Raw genomic sequence first — 19,995 nt, 5'->3', positions numbered from 1 at the left:
TTCAAAAATATTAAAATGCGAATTTAATTGACTATTTAGTGTTGGCTTTCCTGCTAGTGGTGTCCGATGCCATCACGACCTTTAACGGATTTTGGGTCTTGACAGTAGATCACATAATGAGTGAAAGGATACTGTACCTGCAACAGAAAAAGCAATGTTAGTTAATAATCTACTACTGTATTTTCTTCTCTTAATGCATGTTGAAAGATCACATTGTATTGATCCTTCAAGCCCTTTATTTTCTTCACTTCTGTACCAATGCACCAGGGTAGATCCCAATCCCCGTCAATGATCCTCTTCATAACCAACGAGTCAGTCTCAATGATGAGAGGATGAATTCGCTGCTCTACACAATATGCTAATCCCTCACCAATTGATTTTGCTTCAGCCACAATATTGGTTGTCTTATCTATTTTCTTAGCTTCAGCATATACCAAATCTCCTATACAATCACGCACACAAAAGCCATATGAACTAGATCCCGGATTGCCTCTAGAGGCACCATCTGTATTACACTTAAACCATCCCCCATATGGTAACTACCAGATTACTGTCTTGGCCACTACATAAGGTTTATAATCTTCAAAGAATTTTACTATTTCAGGCCACAGTAATGGGATATTTGGCAGCCAAGGATATATCACCTTTGCTAAGTTGTGTAGAGTCTTATTTACCTCATGAATTACCCTATTGCAAGATATTGATCCACCATTCTTCTTTGTATTTCTCCTTTTCCAAAGTTCCCATGTAATCACTGCTAGAATTTCCTGAATCAGTGGCTTAAGCTTTTGACAACATTGAGTATTCCAGCATGTCCTTATAAATTGATGTACCTGCACTATGTTAACTATTATACTTGTTGCTTGAACAAATGTTTTCCACACCCTTGTTGCAGTATCACTTGTAAGGAATAGGTATTGAAATGTTCCTTCTTTTGGTGATAAGCAGCACCAAAACTTAGATACTACCATATATCCATATCTCCTCCAAAGATCATCAGTAGGTATCTTACCTTTCCACAATCTCCATAAGAAGAATGATATTTTGAAAGGTAGACCTTTGATCCATAACATCTTTTATTCTGCATTTGTATGATCTCTTTGCCTTAGAATCTGCCATGTCCTACCCACTGTAAATCTACATGATATTGTTGGCATCCACTTAGGAGCATCCCAGTATTCATCCTTGCCATCAAAATGAATCTATTGCCTTATGTAATCTGCAATATCTCATGGAAAAGATTGTTCCAACAGTTGATCATTCCAATTGTCCTGATCCCTTAATTCAGCCACTTCCTGTAGTTCTTCATTGATAGGAAATTCTGGAGGCACGACATGATACAGTGCACCTAATCCTATCTAATTTTCATACCATACATTGGTTGAAGCCCTATTCATCTCCTATAATATCTCATGTTCCACCTCTTCCCTTGCCTCGATCATTTTCCTCCATATATGTGAACCTTTTTTAAATTGAACTACTGTAGGTATTTGTATCTTACAGTACTTGTTCCACATGAAGTTTGACCATAGGGACTTTGATGTTCTGAACTTCCACCATAGCTTGGCAAATAAAGCCTTAGATACATCAAAAAGCGACCTAAAGCCTAGACCACCTTCCTCTTTTGGTAGGCATAATTTAAGCCATTTTGTCCAGTGTCTGCTTCTTCCTTCTTCTTTATTACTCCAAAATAATCTAGTAAAGGTTTTGTGTAAGTGTTCCAGCACATTATTAGGGGGATCCAGTACTGACAGTATATGTGTGGGCATACTTTGAAGAACACTAGTTATAAGCATTGCCTTACCACCATATGATAGTAGCTTTCCTTTCCAGGAATGCAGCTTAGCTTTAACCTTCTTGATAACCTTATTATAATAATCCTTTCTCCTTCTTGTATAGAAAATAGGGCAGCCTAGGTAAGTAAATGGCATCTCACCTTTTTGGAATCCGGTGATTGCACCTACAGAAGAGACTAGAGATTCTAATATCTTAGCATGCATGTAGTATGGGCTCATTGTCTTGTTTATAAGTTGTCCAGAAGTTTGTTCATATTGTGTAAGGATGTCAACCACCTTTTCTAAAGAGTAATAGTCAGTAGAAGTAAAGATAATTGTATCGTCAAGATGATTGTATCGTCAGCATAAGCCAAATGATTCAATGGATCTGTCCACTTTGGCATCACAAAGCCTTTGAGGTTTTTATCTTCAAACAACTTATTCAATGATCTTGATAGTACCTCAGCTGATAGTATGAACAGTGCTGGATATAAGGGATTTCCTTGTTTGACACCTCTTGTGGACTTTAAAAATCCTGAGGCTTGGCCATTAACAAGCACTGAGTACCAATTGTTTGATATGAGATTCAATATCATGTTAATGAAGTGCTCAGCAAATCCCGTCTTTCTCAGCACATGAAGTAAGTATTTCCAGGACACCCTATCATAAGCCTTGGCCATATCCAACTTGATGACAACATTGGCATGTTACCCCCTTAGTCTTATATCGGTTACAATTTCTTGTGTAAGAAGGACATTCTCAAATATACTCCTTTTGACAAATATAGATTGATTAGAGGAGATCAAAGAAGGTAGGAGCTTCTCCAATCTATCATGCATCACCCTTGAAATCACCTTGTTTATGAAATTACTTAGACTTATTGGTCTTAAGTTTGAGAATGTGTGAACCAGATGCTTCTTTGGTATTAGTACTAGATTAGTGTGAGTAACTGATTTTGGAAGTGAAGCCCCAGTGTAGAATCTCTGCACCATGATAAATTTGTCTTCACCTACTATATCCCAGCACTCTTGATAAAATACTCCAGTGAAACCATCAGGTCCACTTGCACTATCTCCACTCAAATCAAAGACTGCTCCCTTAACCTCCTCTATAGTTGGTGTAATGACCCGGACGGTCATTTTGAGTATTACAATCTTGTTTCCTCATTTACTGCTCAATTTATGCTTTACAGTTGTTTTATGACTTACCAGATTAATTGGTTCGGGTCCGGTGAGGTTTTGGAATGAATTGAAACACTTAGTTCCAAGGCTTAAAGCTTAAGTTAGAAAAATCGACCGGATATTAACTTATGTGTAAATGACCTCGGATTATAATTCTAATGATTTCAATAGCTCTGTATGGTAATTTTGGACTTAGGAGCCTGTCCAAAAAATTATTTGGCGGTCTGTAGTGGAATTAGTCTTGAAATGGCGAAAGTTGAATTTTGGAAAGTTTGATCGAGGGGCTGACTTTTTGATATCGGGGTCGGAATCCGATTCTGAAAATTGGAATAGGTCCATAATATGAAATATGACTTTTGTGCAAAATTTGAAGTCATTCCGGATTGATTTGATATGTTTCGGCACAAGATATAGATTTTAAAAGTTCAAAGTTCATAGATTTTGATTTAAGGTGCGATTTGTCGTTTCGATGCTGTTAGGTGTGATTTGAGCCCTTAAGTAGGTCCGTGTTATGTTATGTAACTTGTTGGTAAACTGGGACGAGGTCCCGAGTGACTCGGGTGAGTTTCGAACGAGGTTCGGAGCATTTTGGAAGTTTTGGCTAAGGCTGGAAATTTTCTGGTTTTGGTGTGATCGCACCTGCGGAAATGGACTCGCAGGTGCGACAAGGCTGCCGCAGAAGTGGCCTAATGTGTGCATATGCGACCTTCACAGGTACGAGCTTCGTTCGCATAAGCGAATGTCGCAGATGCGACTTTTCCACCGCAGATGCGGAAGTCGCTCGGCAGAAGCCTTAAATTCAGGGTTTCGCAATTTTTCACCATTTTGGATTTTGGAGCTTGGTTTGGGCGATTGTGGAGAGGAAGTTTTCCACACAATATTGGGTAAGTGTTCTTGACTCCCTTTTGATTATATTCCATAAATTAATCCTCTTTTTCGGCGTTAGAATATTGATTTTTCGAGAGAAATCGGAGGAAGTTTCTACAATTTCATAAAATAAATTTTCGAGATTTGAACACCGATTCGGAGTCGGATTTGAGTGAAATTAGTATGGTTGAACTTGTAATTGGATGGGTTATCGGATTTTGTGAGTTTTGTCGGATTCCGGGACATGGGCCCTACTGGCAATGTTTGAGCTAAATTTTGGATTTTTATGGAAAATTAATATTTTCTTATGGAATTAAATTCTAATAAATTTTATTAACTGAATCGAATTGATTGTGGGTAGATTCGAGGTGTTTGGAGGTTAATTCACAAGGCAAAGACATAGCGGAGTAAAGAATTATACGGTTTGAGGGAAGTAACACTTCTAAACTTGGTTATGAGGGTATGAATCCCCGAATTTAGTATGATATAAATTGTTTGAAGGTGACACACACGATAGATGACGAGCATGTGGATGTGCACCATATAAATTGTGTCTTAAATAAATTCTGTGCAGTTATAAGATTAATGAATCATGTTATTATCTTAACCTTCTCCACGTGTTAGAGAAATTGAGCCGAGGCTCCTTATAAAGATTATGTTTAGGCTACGTGCCCATATTTTGGGACCCATGGGGTCGTGTTGCTATTGAATTAATTATTCAAAAATATACATTTCACACTCAGTAATATTTGTCCATTGTGAGGATATTTATGGGATTGATTTGCACGACGCAGCAGGCCATAATGGCTTTATACATTACTATTTTATAGATCAGGGTTGCCCGCCTGCTGCAGGACTTATAGGCTTTAATATTTTATGGATCAGGGTTGCCCGCCTGCAGCAGGCCTTATTGGCTTTATTATTAAATGGATCGGGGCTGCCCATCTGCAGCAGGCCTTATTGGCTTTATTATTAAATGGATCGGGGTTGCCCGCCTGTAGCAGGCCTTATTGGCTTTATTATTATATAGATCGGGACTGCCCGCCTGCAGTAGGCCATATCGGCTTTATATCACGCTTGGACTGAAGGAGCCCCTCTGGAGTCTGTACACACCCCTAGTGAGTGTAGATGTTAATATAGATTCGGGATGGACTTCCTAGGGCATGGATTTGCCTTACTTACGATGATCATATATATATTCGGGATGGATTTTCCCAAGGCATGGACTTGCCTTACTGATATATATTGTAATGATTACCTTGACATAGATCTTGTCCATATTATTTACATTTGGGGATAAATTACCCTAGGGCTGGATTGGCCTTATACGGTACTGAGTGACTGACTATCAGTCGATGTGTATTTATATACCGGTTGGAACACCCCTGGGCTGGATTGGCCATAAACTGTACCGAGTGACCGAATAATTTATGACCAGTATTTACATGAGGTCTTTCTACTGGGATGTCATATTCCTCATATCATGCAGTATTGATCTATTTCACTTGTACTGAGTTTAACTGTTGAACTTGAAAGCATACTACACTCTGCACCATTATTTATATTGGACTGTACCTGCGGAGCTCGTCACTACTTTCAGCCTAGAGGTTAGTCTTGTTACTTATTGAGTTGGTTGTACTCATACTACACTCTGCACCTTGTGTGCAGATCCAGGTGCTTTCGTACACGGCAACTGTTAGACCTCAGGGTGTTACTAGTTGGAGACTATCAGGGTAGATGCTTGGCGTCCGCTGACCTTGTCTCTCTTTCCTTCAGTTATTGTATTGTTCTATACTTTCAGACAGTAGTTTTTATCAGTCAGACATTGTATTCATATTAGATGCTCATGTACTCAGTGACACCTAGTTTTGGGAGTGTTATATTCGTATTTGTGAGATTTCTTTCGCTTAATTTAATTATTTTGTTTTCAAATTTAAAAGATATGGTGGTTTACTTAGATTGTTGGCTTTCCTAGTATTGAGATAGGCGCCATCACGACAGGTGAGATTTTGGGTCATGACAAGTTGGTATCAGAGCCTAGGTTACATAGGTCTCACGAGTCATGAGCAGGTTTGGTAGAGTCTTACGGATCGGTATGAAGACATTTGTACTTATCTTCGAGAGGCTGCCGAACCCTTAGGAAAATTTTACTTTCTTGTATTCTATTGTGCGGAATTGATTAATCTTGAAACATAACTCTTTGAGTTCCTTCCACGCATTCGTATGCGCACATGAGGGCTCGGTATCAGTTGTGCATCGCCGGCTTGTGATTCTATGAACGAGGTTCAAGATGTGTATTCTGTGTTTTGGTCATGGGCCATTCTGGAGGACTTGAATCCAGGTTTAGACCACAACTTAGGCTCGGTAACTTCATTTGTAACCTGTACATTTGGACTCATATGTCCGGTAATGTCCCTACGAGTGGAATTTATGGCTCGATGAGCGGTAGAATGGCTTTGTGATGAGTATGATGTAACCACGGGATGTGTTAAGACGATTTGAATGTGGGGAGAAGTGTTTCCTTGAAATGTAAAGGAAGGCCATTGGGTGCTTTATTTTCGTTTTGATGTGACGTACAATCTCGAGTGTGAATATTTTGAAAGATCTTTCTGGTTAATGAGTTTCGACTCAGAAAAATTAAGTGATTTCATAGTAATTGTGGCTGCGAAAGGGTATAACTAGATGTCAATTTAAGACTAAGCAGGTGGATTATCTCCTGCAGAGTAATCTATGTAGGCGTGTTCCTTATGATGTGAATAGAGAGTTTCTTTTCTGCCAGTAGGGCTTATGTGTTGAGACTTGAATTTGAATCTGGTAAGTTGACTTGAGCGTTAAGAGAATGAATGCGAGATTAGCGGGTGATTGAGGTATTTTATGGTTGGTGTGTCTTGAGCTTGAGAAGAATTTTTGTTGAACTGACTGCGGTATTAAGACAGTAATAAAGTATGGGTATTGTGAGTTATCAAGTATTTTAATCTATGGCTTTGAGCCAAGTGGAGGGGCCTGCTATTGACAATTCAATTCATAGTTATGTGTCAAATTTTTTTGTTTTGGTCTGAAGTATACTTGGGAATTAATGATGACATGCAGAGGTGGAGTTCGAGAATGACCCGAGTAAGAAAATATTTGGATACGAGTTATATTGCGCTTTATGAGTATATGAAAATTGTAGGATGAGTGAGTTGTTATTTGTGAATGATGTAGTGCGCACGAAGTATGAATTTGATAGTGGTAATAAAGTAGAGTTACTTCTTTGAGTGTTGTTGTGCTAATGGGACACGTGTCTTTTGGCCTATTTGGGCGGTGTAATGTGAATTTGAACAAAGGTGGTGACTCTCGAGAAAGTTCTAATGGATTCGAGATTAATATGTAACAATTGAGAATTTTTGACGGATTTGTTTATGTCTAAAATCTGGGATTTAAGTTGGATGGTGTCGATACTTGTGGCATTTTTGTATATCATTATGAATTTTATATTTTAGTATCAAGAAGGTGAATGAAACGGCCTTAGACTCAAATAAGGTATTTTCAGAGTGGGTGTTTCGATTGTGGTATTTATAGGGGTAATTGTGATGTGGTGAGACTCTACAGATGTTTTGGTGGAAATATTCTTGGGTTTTGGTGACCTACGTAGTTTGGTCGAGTAAGAGGAATTTAGTTCTAATAGCTTGGTTATGTGCAGATGGACTTCAAAGTGTTCTTGATGGCTTCTACCATAGTTTGAACTGGATACTTTCTACTGGTGTGGGAAACGTATTGTGTATTGTGATTTTCTCCTCGAAGGAAGCAAGAGGAAGGTTTCTAACTAACCGGGTATGTAATTTACTAGTGACTGAGAGTTGAAAATGGGATTCTTGTGCTTATCACATGATGGCATAATAGATGTGGTGTGTTGTGCGGGATTAGGATTTACATATACAAGGTGACAGTTCAGTCTTGAAGAGAAGGTAATGAATGTTGGACAGCATGGTCAGTTTCAGATATTTTAATGAATGTTATAACTACTCGGTAATTCCTGAGAAGGGTGCGCATTTCAGAAGGCACGTTGTGTTTTGACTTACGGATATTCGTCGGTATTGCAGTACTCACCTAGTTGATAGACTGCTGATATTCAAATTATTGCTATGTGGCACGGAAGAATTATGAAATTATTCCTCATGGGATTATCGTGAATGGAAGATGTGTCAGTCATTTTAGTGCTGGAGTTGGGATCAGTTATGGTGATTCATGTGTTCGATGAATTTGGAGACTGGGAGTTCTCATAAGCATATTGTTTCAGGGTTGCGGCCTGTTTGAGGTGAGTATTTTATTTTAACTCAGTGGAGGCACTATTTGCGTTAATTATTTATGATAGTTACGCGCTATAAGTGTGCATATATGTGAGGTTTGATATATATGTGTGTGTGTGTGTGTGTGTGTGTGTGTGTGAGAGGTTTGAGCCCATGTGCTGGCATCGGGGCAGTTATTCAGAGTCGGGAAAATGTTTAGGCTATGATATTCCTAGAGTTAATGGTTAAGCATAATGTTATGACATTTATCTTATTCGTACCTTTGTTGAGAACTATCTGGGATTATGGTTATGGCTGGATACAGCTTGTTCAGGCTTATATAGTGGGTAGATGTGAGAGTCGGGTCTTGAAAAGAATTCTGGATGTTAGGAATTTGGCTCCAAGGCTTTTGCGGTAAGGTTAAATTAATGATTTTTAGTTATGTTGTGTTGTCAGGCCTATACAATTTATACAAAATAGGGTGGCGTGGGATCACCTCGGGTACGTGCGTGGTAATATGGAATAGTAATTTGATGGCTTGGAAATAACTCTTGGCATGTTCGAGGACGAACGTATGTTTAAGTGGGGGAGAATGTAACGACCCGACCGGTCGTTTTGAGTATTACAACCCTATTTTCCCATTTACTGCTCAATTTATGCTTTACAGTTATTTTATGACTTACTGATTTAGTTGGTTCGGGTCCGGTGAGGTTTTGGAATGAATTGAAACACTTAGTTCCAAAGCTTAAAGTTTAAGTTGGAAAAGTCGACCGGATGTTGACTTATGTGTAAACGACCTCGGATTTAAATTTTGATGATTCCAATAGCTTTGTATGGTAATTTTAGACTTAGGAGCGTGTCTAGAAAATTATTTGGAGATCCGTAGTGGAATAAGGCTTGAAATGACGAAAGTTGAATTTTGGGAAGTTTGACCGAGGGGTTGACTTTTTGATATCGGGGTCGGAATCTGATTCTATAAATTGGAATAGGTCCGCAATGTGAAATATGACTTGTGTGAAAATTTTGAAGTCATTCCGGATTGATTTGATATGTTTCGGCACAAAATATAGAATTTGAAAGTTCAAATTTCATAGATTTTGATTTGAGGTGCGATTCGTCGTTTCGATGTTGTTAGGTATGATTTGAGGCCTGAAGTAGGTTCGTATTATGTTATGAAACTTGTTGGTATATTGGGACGAGGTCCCGAGTGACTCGGGTGAGTTTCGGACGAGGTTCAACGCATTTTGGAAGTTTTGGCTAAGGCTGGAAATTTTCTCGTTCTGGTGTGATCGCACATGCGGAAATGGACTTGCAGGTGCGACAAGGCAGTCGCAGAAGCGGCCCAACGCATGCAGAAGTGACCTTCACAGATGCGAGCTTAGTCCGCATAAGCGAATGTCACAGATGCGACTTTTCCACCGCAGATGCGAAAGTCGCTGGGCAGAAGCCTTAAATTCGGGGTTTCGCCATTTTTCACCATTTTCGGATTTTGGAGCTCGGTTTGGGCGATTTTGGAGAGGAATTTTTTCACACAACTTTGGGTAAGTGTTCTTGACTCCTTTGTGATTATATTTCATGAATTAATCCTCGTTTTCGGCATCAGAATATTGATTTTTTGAGAGAAATCGGAGGAATTTTCTACAATTTCATAAAATAAATTTTCGAGATTTGAACACCGATTCGGAGTCGGATTTGAGTAAAATTAGTATGGTTGAACTTGTAATTGGATGGGTTGTCGGATTTTGTGAGTTTCATTGGATTTCGAGACATGGTCCCCACGGGCAAATTTTGAGCTAAATTTCGGATTTTTATAGAAATTTAGCATTTTCTTATGGAATTAATTTCAATAAATTTTATTAACTGAATCGAATTAATTGTGGCTAGATTCGAGGTGCTTGGAGGCCAATTCACAAGGCAAAGGCATAGCAGAGTAAAGAATTATACGGTTTGAGGGAAGTAACACTTCTAAACTTGGTTCTGAGGGTATAAATCCCTGAATTTGGTATGATATAAATTGTTTGAAGGTGACACACACGATAGGTGACGAGCATGTGAACGTGTACCATATAAATTGTGTCTTGAATAAATTCTGTGGAGTTGTAAGATTAATGAATCATGTTATTATCTGAACCTTCTCCATGTTTTAGAGAAATTGAGTTGAGGCACCTAATAAAGATCATATTTAGGCTACATGCCCATATTTTGGGACCCATGGAGTCTTGTTGTTGTTGAATTAATTGTTCAAAAATATACATTTCACACTCAGTAATATTTATCCATTGTGAGGATATTTATGAGATTGAGTTGCGCGACGCAGCAGGCCATAATGGTTTTATATATTACTATTTTATAGATCGGGGCTGCCTGCCTGCAGCAGGCCTTATAGGCTTTACTATTTTATGGATTGCGGGTGCCAGCCCGCAGTAGGCCTTATTGGCTTTATTATTAAATGGATCGGGGATGCCCGCCTATAGCAGGCTTTATTGGCTTTATTATTAAATGGATCGGTGCTGCCCGCCAGCAACAGCCCTTATAGGCTTTATTATTATACGGATCGGGACTGCCCGCCTGCAGTAGGCCATATCGGCTTTATATCACGCTTGGGCTGAAGGAGCCCCTCCGGAGTCTGTACACACCCCCAGTGAGCGTAGATGATTATATATATTCGGGATGGACTTCCTAGGGCATGGACTTGCCTTACTTATGATGATTATATATATATATATATATATATATATATATATATATATATATATATATATATATATATATATATATATATATATATATATATATTCGGGATGGATTTTCCCAGGGCATGGACTTGCCTTACTTATTTATATTATAATGAATTTACCTGGACATGGATCTTGTCCATATCATTTTCATTTGGGGATAAATTACCCCAGGGCTGGATTGGCCTTATACGGTACTGAGTGACTGACTATCAGTCGATATGTATATATATACGGGTTGGAACATCCCTGGGTTGGATTATCCATAAACTGTACCTAGTGACCGAATAATTTGTGACCAGTATTTACATGAGGTCTTTCTATTGGGATGTCATATTCCTCATATCATACAATATTGATCTATTTCACTTGTACTGAGTTTAACTGTTGAACTTGAAAGCATGCCTACATTTTGTACCATTATTTATACTGGACTGTACCTGCGGAGCTCGTCACTACTTTCAGCCCAGAGGTTAGTCTTGTTACTTATTGAGTTGGTTGTACTCATACTACACTCTGCACCTTGTGTACAGATTCAGGTGCTTCCGGACACCGTGACTGTTAGACCTCAGGGTGTTACCAGTTGGAGACTATCAGGATAGCTGCTTGGCATCCGATGACCTTGTTTCTCTTTCCTTCAGTTATTATACTGTTCTATACTTTCAGATAGTGATTTTTATCAGCCAGACATTGTATTTATATTAGATGTTCATGTACTCAGTGACACTGAGTTTTGGGAGTGTTATATTCGTATTTGTGAGATTTCTTCCGCTGAATTTTATTATTTTGTTTTCAAATTTAAAAGACATGGTGGTTTATTTAGATTGTTGGCTTGCCTAGTATTGAGATAGGCGCCATCACGACAGGTGAGATTTTGGGTCGTGACAGTAGGCATCCTACATAGTTCCATATTTTTGTCCATAGATACCATAGTAGGAACATTATTCAGAAGATCAAAGTTTGTCTGATCACTCTCATGACTAAACTGTTTTTGGTAGAATTCTATTGTTGCCTTGGCCAATTGGTCCTGAGTTTCAATCTACACTCCATCTCCATTCTGGATCCTCTTAAGTTGTAATTTCTGCCTCTTGCCATTGGAATAGTTATGAAAGAAACTAGTATTTCTATCCCTTTCTTAAAGCCATGTCATACCTGCCTTTTATTTCCAGTATTGTTTCTCTAAGCTCAAGTATTTCTTCAATTCTGCCTGTGCTTTTTGGAGGACAATTCTGTTTTCAATTGTTGGTTCTTTCTCAGATAATATCTCCTTGATTCTAACTATATCTTCTCTAATTGCCAGCTGCTTAAAAATATCTCCAAATGTCTGCTTACTCCATTTAGATAGTGCAATCTCCACTCTTTTTAATTTCTGCTTGAACATCAGGAATGGATCTCCCATGAAGTCTGCAATTCAATTCTGCCTAACTACATCTTTGAATATATCATGTTTTGCCCAGAAATTCAGGAATCTGAAAGGCCTCACAAATTGTGGTGCATTTTTTCCACAATTCATCAACAATGGTGCATGATCTGAACCAGTTCTTATCAAATGTTCTACCTCAATGCTAGGGAAAAGATTTTGGAAAGGTTGATTAACAAATATCATGTCCAAATGTTTGAAGATACACTTTGCATTTGCCCTCCCATTCCACCAAGTGAAGGGGCTGCCTTTATATCCAAGACCAAACAATTCACATGAGTTAATACAAAAATCAAAGTCTTCATATTCTGGGTGAAGTACTGGTAGTCCTCCTATCTTCTCCTCTTCACTAAGAATCACATTAAAATCTCCCTCGATTATCCAAGGCAAGTCCATATTACTTGCAAGGTAATATAGGTTGTCCCACAGCTCTAATCTTTCCAATGATGAACATTTTGCATATACAAAAGTCATTATGATGTAGTTACCGATATCCTGATGATACACCTTGATGGTCAGTTGCTGCTCGGTATCAATCAACAGATCCCATTCCACCATAGCATCTAAGAATAACCATATTTTCCCATTAACATTTGATATAGCATTTTCCATACCTAGTCTCCTCATGTATTTCTGAATATATCTTGTCTTTTGAAACGGCTCCATCAGTGCTACAATGAGAAAATCATGTTCCTTTTTCATATTGATGACTCTCTAAAAGGCTTGTTGCGTCTTAACCGATCTTATGTTCCATATCAGTATTTTAATCATCATTTATTCATTGAGGCTGCCTGTTTGGGCAAGATTCTTGTAGGGTGCATATATTCTTTATTCGGTTGTTTCTTACCTTTCTTACCACTTCTAGCTGATATTCTAGGTGATAAGTCCCCTGCTCTAGGTACTGCTTTGAAATTCCCAGTTGTAGACTCGCCATCTCCTTCATCTTGTTATTGCTGTTGTTCCACCATTGCATTGTGACTTTCCACATGCAAAACCTTGTGTGTGATTATATTATATAACACCTGCTCAAAAGAAATTGATGGTATATTGATCTGTATTTGCATTGGATGTCTAGTGCTTGAGACGCAAGCCAAGGGGATTGTCTCAATTACACTTAATTTCTGTGGTATTATGGCTTTCTCAATTTCATCATTACCCTCTTTGTTGCCTCCTTTAGCATTTCAGAGTGCCTCTCCATAACTCTAACATTTTCCTTCATCACTTGAAGATCATATTTGGTTCCCATATTTGGATTTACTGTATTTTTCTGCACGTCATTCTCGAGCTCCTTATGTACCAAAGTCCCTTCATTCACGAGATCCAACATCATGAATCGTTCATCTTCTTCTAAGTCACCTCTATTGTAATCAAATTCATTTCCATAACGCATGTACCTGGATTCCTCTTCCTCAAGTACAGCGAGAGAAGGCTTGTTGAATTGACTCAGGTAGGTTCCTTTTTGTTCCTGGTTGACACTGTCAGTATTCTTTTTTGATGCATCAGATTCTCTCAATTTGTTTTTGTCTTTCTCCTTAGGTAGCTCAACTATATTATGAGTATCTATAGTATGCGAGTGACTTTCTTGAAAGAATTTATTAGTGGTACCTAAGTTTCCACTAAATGTTCTATTCACCCATTGTGCAGTTGTCTCTTTTAAACCTTCTCCAATGCTCCCTTTGCTTTTTGAAGTTGTATTTTGCCTTCCCTTAGTTATAACAATCTTAGTTGTATTTGGAATAACCGTTGCTGCCACAGTATTTGGATTATTTCTGGACTTAGGAGAAGGCTTTGGACTTCGAATACTAGTATCATTTTTTCTCAAAGCCAAGTGGTTGTTCTCATCTAGCTCACTTTCTTTCATCTCAAGTGCTGCATATTTGTTAGCTATTTGAACATCTTGGACTAGTTCTATGTCAGATGTAGTTGTTTCCCTTATTGATCGAACAACTTCAATTTCCCTGGAAGTCTTCCCATGATCCTCCACCTGCTTTGTACCATTTTTTATTCGATTATCTCTTACTTCTTTCCATTGCTCCCCTACATTACCAACAACCTTACCACTTGATAAGATCTCAATTTGATGGTTGGTACTTTTCACCTTCCTTTAATTTTGCTCAGCACCTTCTCTACCTTGAGCAGTTTGTGCAGCTTTTTTTCCTTTCCCAATGTGTTTCATTAATTCTAGGTGAATATGCCAGCATTCAACTTGATCATGCCCTTGTATTTTACATTCCTTGCAATACTTAGGTAGCTCATCGTATTGTATTTTAGCCCACTCAGACCTTATCTCGCCAGTCGTCTCATTCACAATATCCATTCAAACTTTTTGAGGTAACTCGGCTAACAGATCAACAAGAACCTTAACCCTCGCACAGCTGGGTCTCGTCGTATTAATGGTGGCTATATCCAAGTGTAGAGGTTTCCCCACTGCTGAAGCTAAAGAGAATAAACTTTCTTTGACAAAAAGAGTTGGCAGTAAACTTGGAAACGAAATCCACGCCATAGACATTGGTATTTCTTCTCCAGCTTTGAATTTTGCATCATAAATCAGAGTTCGCAATTGGTACTCATACCCATCTTTTGCTTTAACATAGTAGGCCTTTTTGGACTTAAAATTAATAAAATCTTCCCATAGTGTCAATCTAATTAAGACACGTCGGTCTCTGAGGAAGCCAATACTACATTCTACTTTGATTCCACATTGACTTGGGATGATTCTACGTAACTCCTGATGTTCTGGCCAACCATATCACAATTTGCCGACAACTGCATATTGTAACCCTTCAATTATATTCATGCGATCAACTTCGGCTTCTGTAAATTTGACACAAGGTTCTCCATGTAAAATAGTAGCTCGTCTTATTGGGATAGGATCAACCTGTGATGACTCAAAATGTCATCTTTAAATTTAATAATTAATTATGTGATCTAAGCACTATTTACCATTACTCGACTTGCGTGTGCAGTCCGTAAAAAAATTTCAAAAGGTTTTTAGGTGAAAAATGGATTAAAATGTGAATTAGATGTTTAAAACATAATTGAGTTAACTTTGGTCAACATTTTGAGTAAACGGAATCGGATCAGTATTTTAACAGTTCTTGTAGGTCCGTATCATAAATTGGGACTTGGGCGTATGCCCGGAATCAAATTCCGAGGTCCCTAGCCCGAGATATGGAATTTTGATAAGAAAATTTAAAATTTAAGTTCAAATAGTGACCGGATATCGAATTATGCGCAAATGACCCCGGAATAAAATTTTAATGATTCCAACAGCTCCGTATGGTGATTTTGGACTTAGGAGCGTGATCGAAATTTTATTTGGAAGTCCGTAGTGGAATACGGCTCGAAATGCCGAAAGTTAAATTTTTGGGAAGTTTGACCGAGGGGTTAACTTTTTGATATCAGGGTCGAAATCCAATAAAGAAAATTTTCATAACTCCGTTATGTCATTTATGACCTGCGTACAAAATTTGAGGTCAATCGGACTTGATTTGAGAGGTTCCGGTGTTGTTTGTAGAACTTGAAAGTTTCAAAATTCATTAGGCTTGAATCTACGTGTGATTCGTGATTTTAGCGTTGTTTGATGTGATTTGAGGTTTCAAATAAGTTTTTATGATATTTTAGGACTTGTTGGTGTATTGGGTTGAGGTCCCGAGGGCCTCGAGTGAGTTTCGGATGGTTAACGGATCAAAAATGGGACTTAAATAGCTGCTGCAAAAGCTGCTGCAAATTTTCTCCTGCTGTGCAATCGAGCCCCCAGAAATCGAGCCGAGGATCGAAGGCAGGCTCGAGATCCATGATCTAAGGCAAGCTCAAAGGCCAATGATCAAAGGCCCAGAATCGAGGGCTATGACCAAGGCCAGTGATCGAAGGCCATAAAGATCGAAGCCGTGATCGATAGCCAGGATTGATGACTGTGATCGATCCCCAGGGTCGAGGGCCATGATCGAAGCTATGATCGAAGGCCATGACCGAGGTCCATGATCGGACTCCCTTTAATCGGACTCCCCATGATCGGACTCCTATGATCGAGGTCCAGGATCGGATCCCATGATCGAGATCCAGGATCGGATACCATGATCGAGGTCACCCTGGACAGATCTGTAAGTTATAAAATCAGGGGGGCTTCGTCCCATTCGCCATTTTTAACAACTTGGAGCTTGAACAGAGGCGATTTTTGATATATCTTCAAGAAAAAATATTGGGGTAAGTATTCTTAACTCAATCTTGGTTAGATTACCCGAATCTGTCACTGTTTTTAACATTTAATTGGTGATTTAAGTTGGAAAATTTGAAAACCCTCTTTGATAGATTTGTGGATTTGAGGGTCGAATCGTTATTGGAATTTAGTCATTTTTGTATGGTTAGCCTCGTGGTTGAATGGGCGTTCATATTTCGTAACTTTAGCCGGATTCCGAGATGTAAATTTTGAGTTAATTTCGGATTTTATCGAAACAAATGTAATATTTTCTTATATAATTGATTTCTATAATTTTTGTTGACTGTATCGAATTAATTATGACTAGATACGAGTCGATCGGAGTCGAAAAATCGAGGAAAAAGCATAATACTTGATTAAATTGGAGCAAGTCGAGGTAAGTGACTTGTCTAACCTTATGTGGGGGAAATTTTCCCTAGAATTGATATTAATGTGATTATTGAAATGTGTTGAAAGTCGTGTACATGAGGTGACGAGTGTATACATGGGCTAAATGTGAAAGATTATATTTTTAAATTGTGTAGATCATTGTTGCGCATTTATTAAATTATTTTATCTTGTTATATTCTTCATCATTGATCTGTGATATATATTTTAAATTTGTTTGACCTTTTCCTGCTAATTGTTTTACCTGTTTAATTGAAACTTGATTTCTTTTATACTGTGCATTATTTGTAGGTTAATTTTTTTTAAATTAAATATTATTAATATGAAGTATTTGACATTTCTAAATTTGATATTGAAGTAACGTATTAAAAATTTGAAATATTATTTTCCTAAATTATTTACTCCTGAATATTTTCGTAAGTTTTTTTTTTGGGTACTCATTGTGATGGAGCCGTGAGCTCTTTATTATGGAAATAATATTATTGTTGGATTATTCTTGCATGAGCTGTGAGCTCTTTATTATTGAAAAATATTGTTGTTGATTTATTGTGGAAAATTGAAATATTGGGCACTTGAGGTGCAAATTATGATATATTGTGATATTAATACGCATGCGCTGGTATAAGGTCTGGGTATTGAAACGCATGCGGTGAGATAAGGGTGGCTTGATATGCATGGCTAGTAGGGGTGACTACTAGAAGTCATGCAGTGTAATAAGGGTGGCTAAAACGCGAGATGCAATTTCGGGAAAAAATATTTTCTTTAAATAAATTGTGAAGGCTCCCGCGGTGAAATAAGAAAATGAGATATTGTGAAATTATTTATAATTTGGGACTACGAGGCGGTACATCGGTAGTACCCTTGTTGATATTGATTTATGGCCATAGTTGCCTTCGATTAATTGTTGTGATTTTCATAAAGTTGAAGAAAATTCTGTTTTGATTCCACGAGATAATTATTTGCAATTATTTGGTGTCATTAAATGTGACATACCATTTGATTCATTTCCAATGTCATTTTATTTTACTATATTGATAAACATTTTACCATGCCATTATTATATTCCAGTAGGGCCTCACCTGACCTCGTCACTACTCTACCGAGGTTAGGCTTGGCACTTACTAAGTACCGCTGTGGTGTACTCATACTACGCTCCTGCACATTTTTTTGTGCAGATCCAGGTATATCTTATCAGACCATGCATCAGTAAACTAGCTGTACGAGGAGACTTCGAGGTATATCTGCCAGCGTCCGCAGACTCCGGAGTCCCCTTCTATCTTACTATGTTGTCTTCCTTATTTGCTTTAGACTCTGATGTATAGAGACATAGAGAATAAATTCTTAGAAGCTTGTGACTTATTTCTACCGGGTTTTGGGAGTTGAAATTATTTGAATTGAGTTTATTTATTTAAGATATTTATTATTATTCTGCATTGATAGGCTTACCTAGTCTTAGTGACTAGGTGCCATCACGACATCCTACGGAGGGAATTTGGGGTAGTGATAAGTTGGTATCAAAGCACTAGGTTCATAGGTGTTATGAGTCACAAGCAGGTTTAGTAGAGTCTTGCAGATCGGTACGGAGACGTCTGTACTTATCTTCGAGAGGCTATGGAACTGTTAGGAAATATTCACTTCTTTGATTCCTTATCGTGCGTATTTGTTGACTTCAAAATTTTAAACAATTGTCTTTCTATTCTCTCACAGATGGTGAGGACACGCACAACTGGATCTGATGATCAAACACCCGCGCGCCCTGTTGGAGTCACAAGTGGCCGGGGTCTGGGCAGAGGCCGAGCCAGAGGCCGAGGAAGACCACGTGGTGCAGCCAGAGCACCTGCACGAACTGCTGCACCAGAGCCACCAGTAGCTCCAGCTGGAGAGCAGGCACCTGAGACGCCTGTTACTACTCCTGCACTTCAGGAGATTCTTGCCCAGTTTTTTAGCATGTTTGGCACTTTAGCTCAGGCAGGATTAATTCCACTTGCTCCTGCCACATCTCAGGTTGGGGGAGGAGCGCAGACTCCCGCCGCCCGTACTCCAGAGCCACGTGCCCAAGTTGACCATGCCCCAGAGGTTATACCAGTGCAACCAGTTGTCCCAGTTCAGCCTGATATTAGGACACCAGTTTTAGAGGGGGAGCAGCTCAGGCTCGAGAGGTATAAAAAGTACCACCCTCCCACTTTCAGCGGTTTAGCTTCAGAGGATGCTCAGGGTTTTCTGGAGGAATGTCATTGTATCCTTCGTACTATGGGTATTGTGGATTCCAGTTGGGTTTTCTTTCACTGCATTCCAGTTTAGAGGAGCAGCCTACCAGTGGTGGTGGGCATATGAGTTGGATAGTCCCGCTGAGGCATTTTCACTCACTTGGACTCAATTTTCGGATATGTTCTTAAGGGAGTATGTTCCTCATAGTCTTAGGGATGCATGGCGCATAGTGTTTGAGTAGTTGCGCCAGGGTTCTATAACCGTGTCAGAGTATGCGGTCCGATTCAGTGATTTGGCTAGGCATGCACTAGCCTTAGTTGCTACTGTTCGAGAGCGGCTTCATAGATTTAGGGTCTTCACCCTAGTATCAGATAAAGTATGGCCCGAGAGCTAGAGATGGACATTACATACCAACAGGTGGTGTCAATTGCTAGAATATTGGAAGGTATGCGGACTCGGGAAAGAGAAGCTAAGAGACCCCGAGATTCTGGAACATATAATAATTCTCGTGCCCCAGTTGCAGCCCGTCATAGTAGAGGTTATATGAGCCGTCCTATCCATTCAGCACTTCCAGCTTCCAGTGGTATTCCGACTGCTCCCAGACCTCAGGTTCCATATTATGCACCACCAGTGTCTTCTGTACCTTTTGTACGGGGTGCTTTCAGCGGACAGTCTAGTTGATCAAGCCAGAGCCAGTCCTAACAGCCACGTCCTCCGAGGGCTTATTTTGAGTGTGGTGACACTCATCATATCATGAGGGATTGCCCCATAATTAGGAGGGGTGCACCTCCATGGATTTCTTAGGCCCCACCTATTCCACAGGGTCTTCAGGCTTCTCAGGCCATGATTACTGCACCAGTTGCCACTCCACCTGCACAGCCAGCTAGAGGTGGAGGTCGGGCAGGTAGAGGTCGCCCTAGAGGGGCAGGCCAGGC

General features: G+C 39.1%; 1 protein-coding gene across 1 annotated transcript; it reads right to left on the bottom strand.

The window, feature by feature from the left end:
* Positions 1 to 12,237: 12,237 nt before the first annotated feature.
* Positions 12,238 to 12,948, bottom strand: LOC107823577 (uncharacterized). Its single transcript, XM_016650264.1, has one exon. The coding sequence runs from the start codon at positions 12,946 to 12,948 to the stop codon at positions 12,238 to 12,240; it is 711 nt and encodes a 236-aa protein (XP_016505750.1).
* Positions 12,949 to 19,995: the final 7,047 nt, after the last annotated feature.

Source organism: Nicotiana tabacum, chromosome 22 (assembly GCF_000715075.1).
Source record: "Nicotiana tabacum cultivar K326 chromosome 22, ASM71507v2, whole genome shotgun sequence".
Classification (NCBI taxonomy): Eukaryota; Viridiplantae; Streptophyta; class Magnoliopsida; order Solanales; family Solanaceae; genus Nicotiana; species Nicotiana tabacum.
Note: the sequence above shows the minus strand (reverse complement) of the source record. Positions and strands in the feature narration are given on the sequence as shown.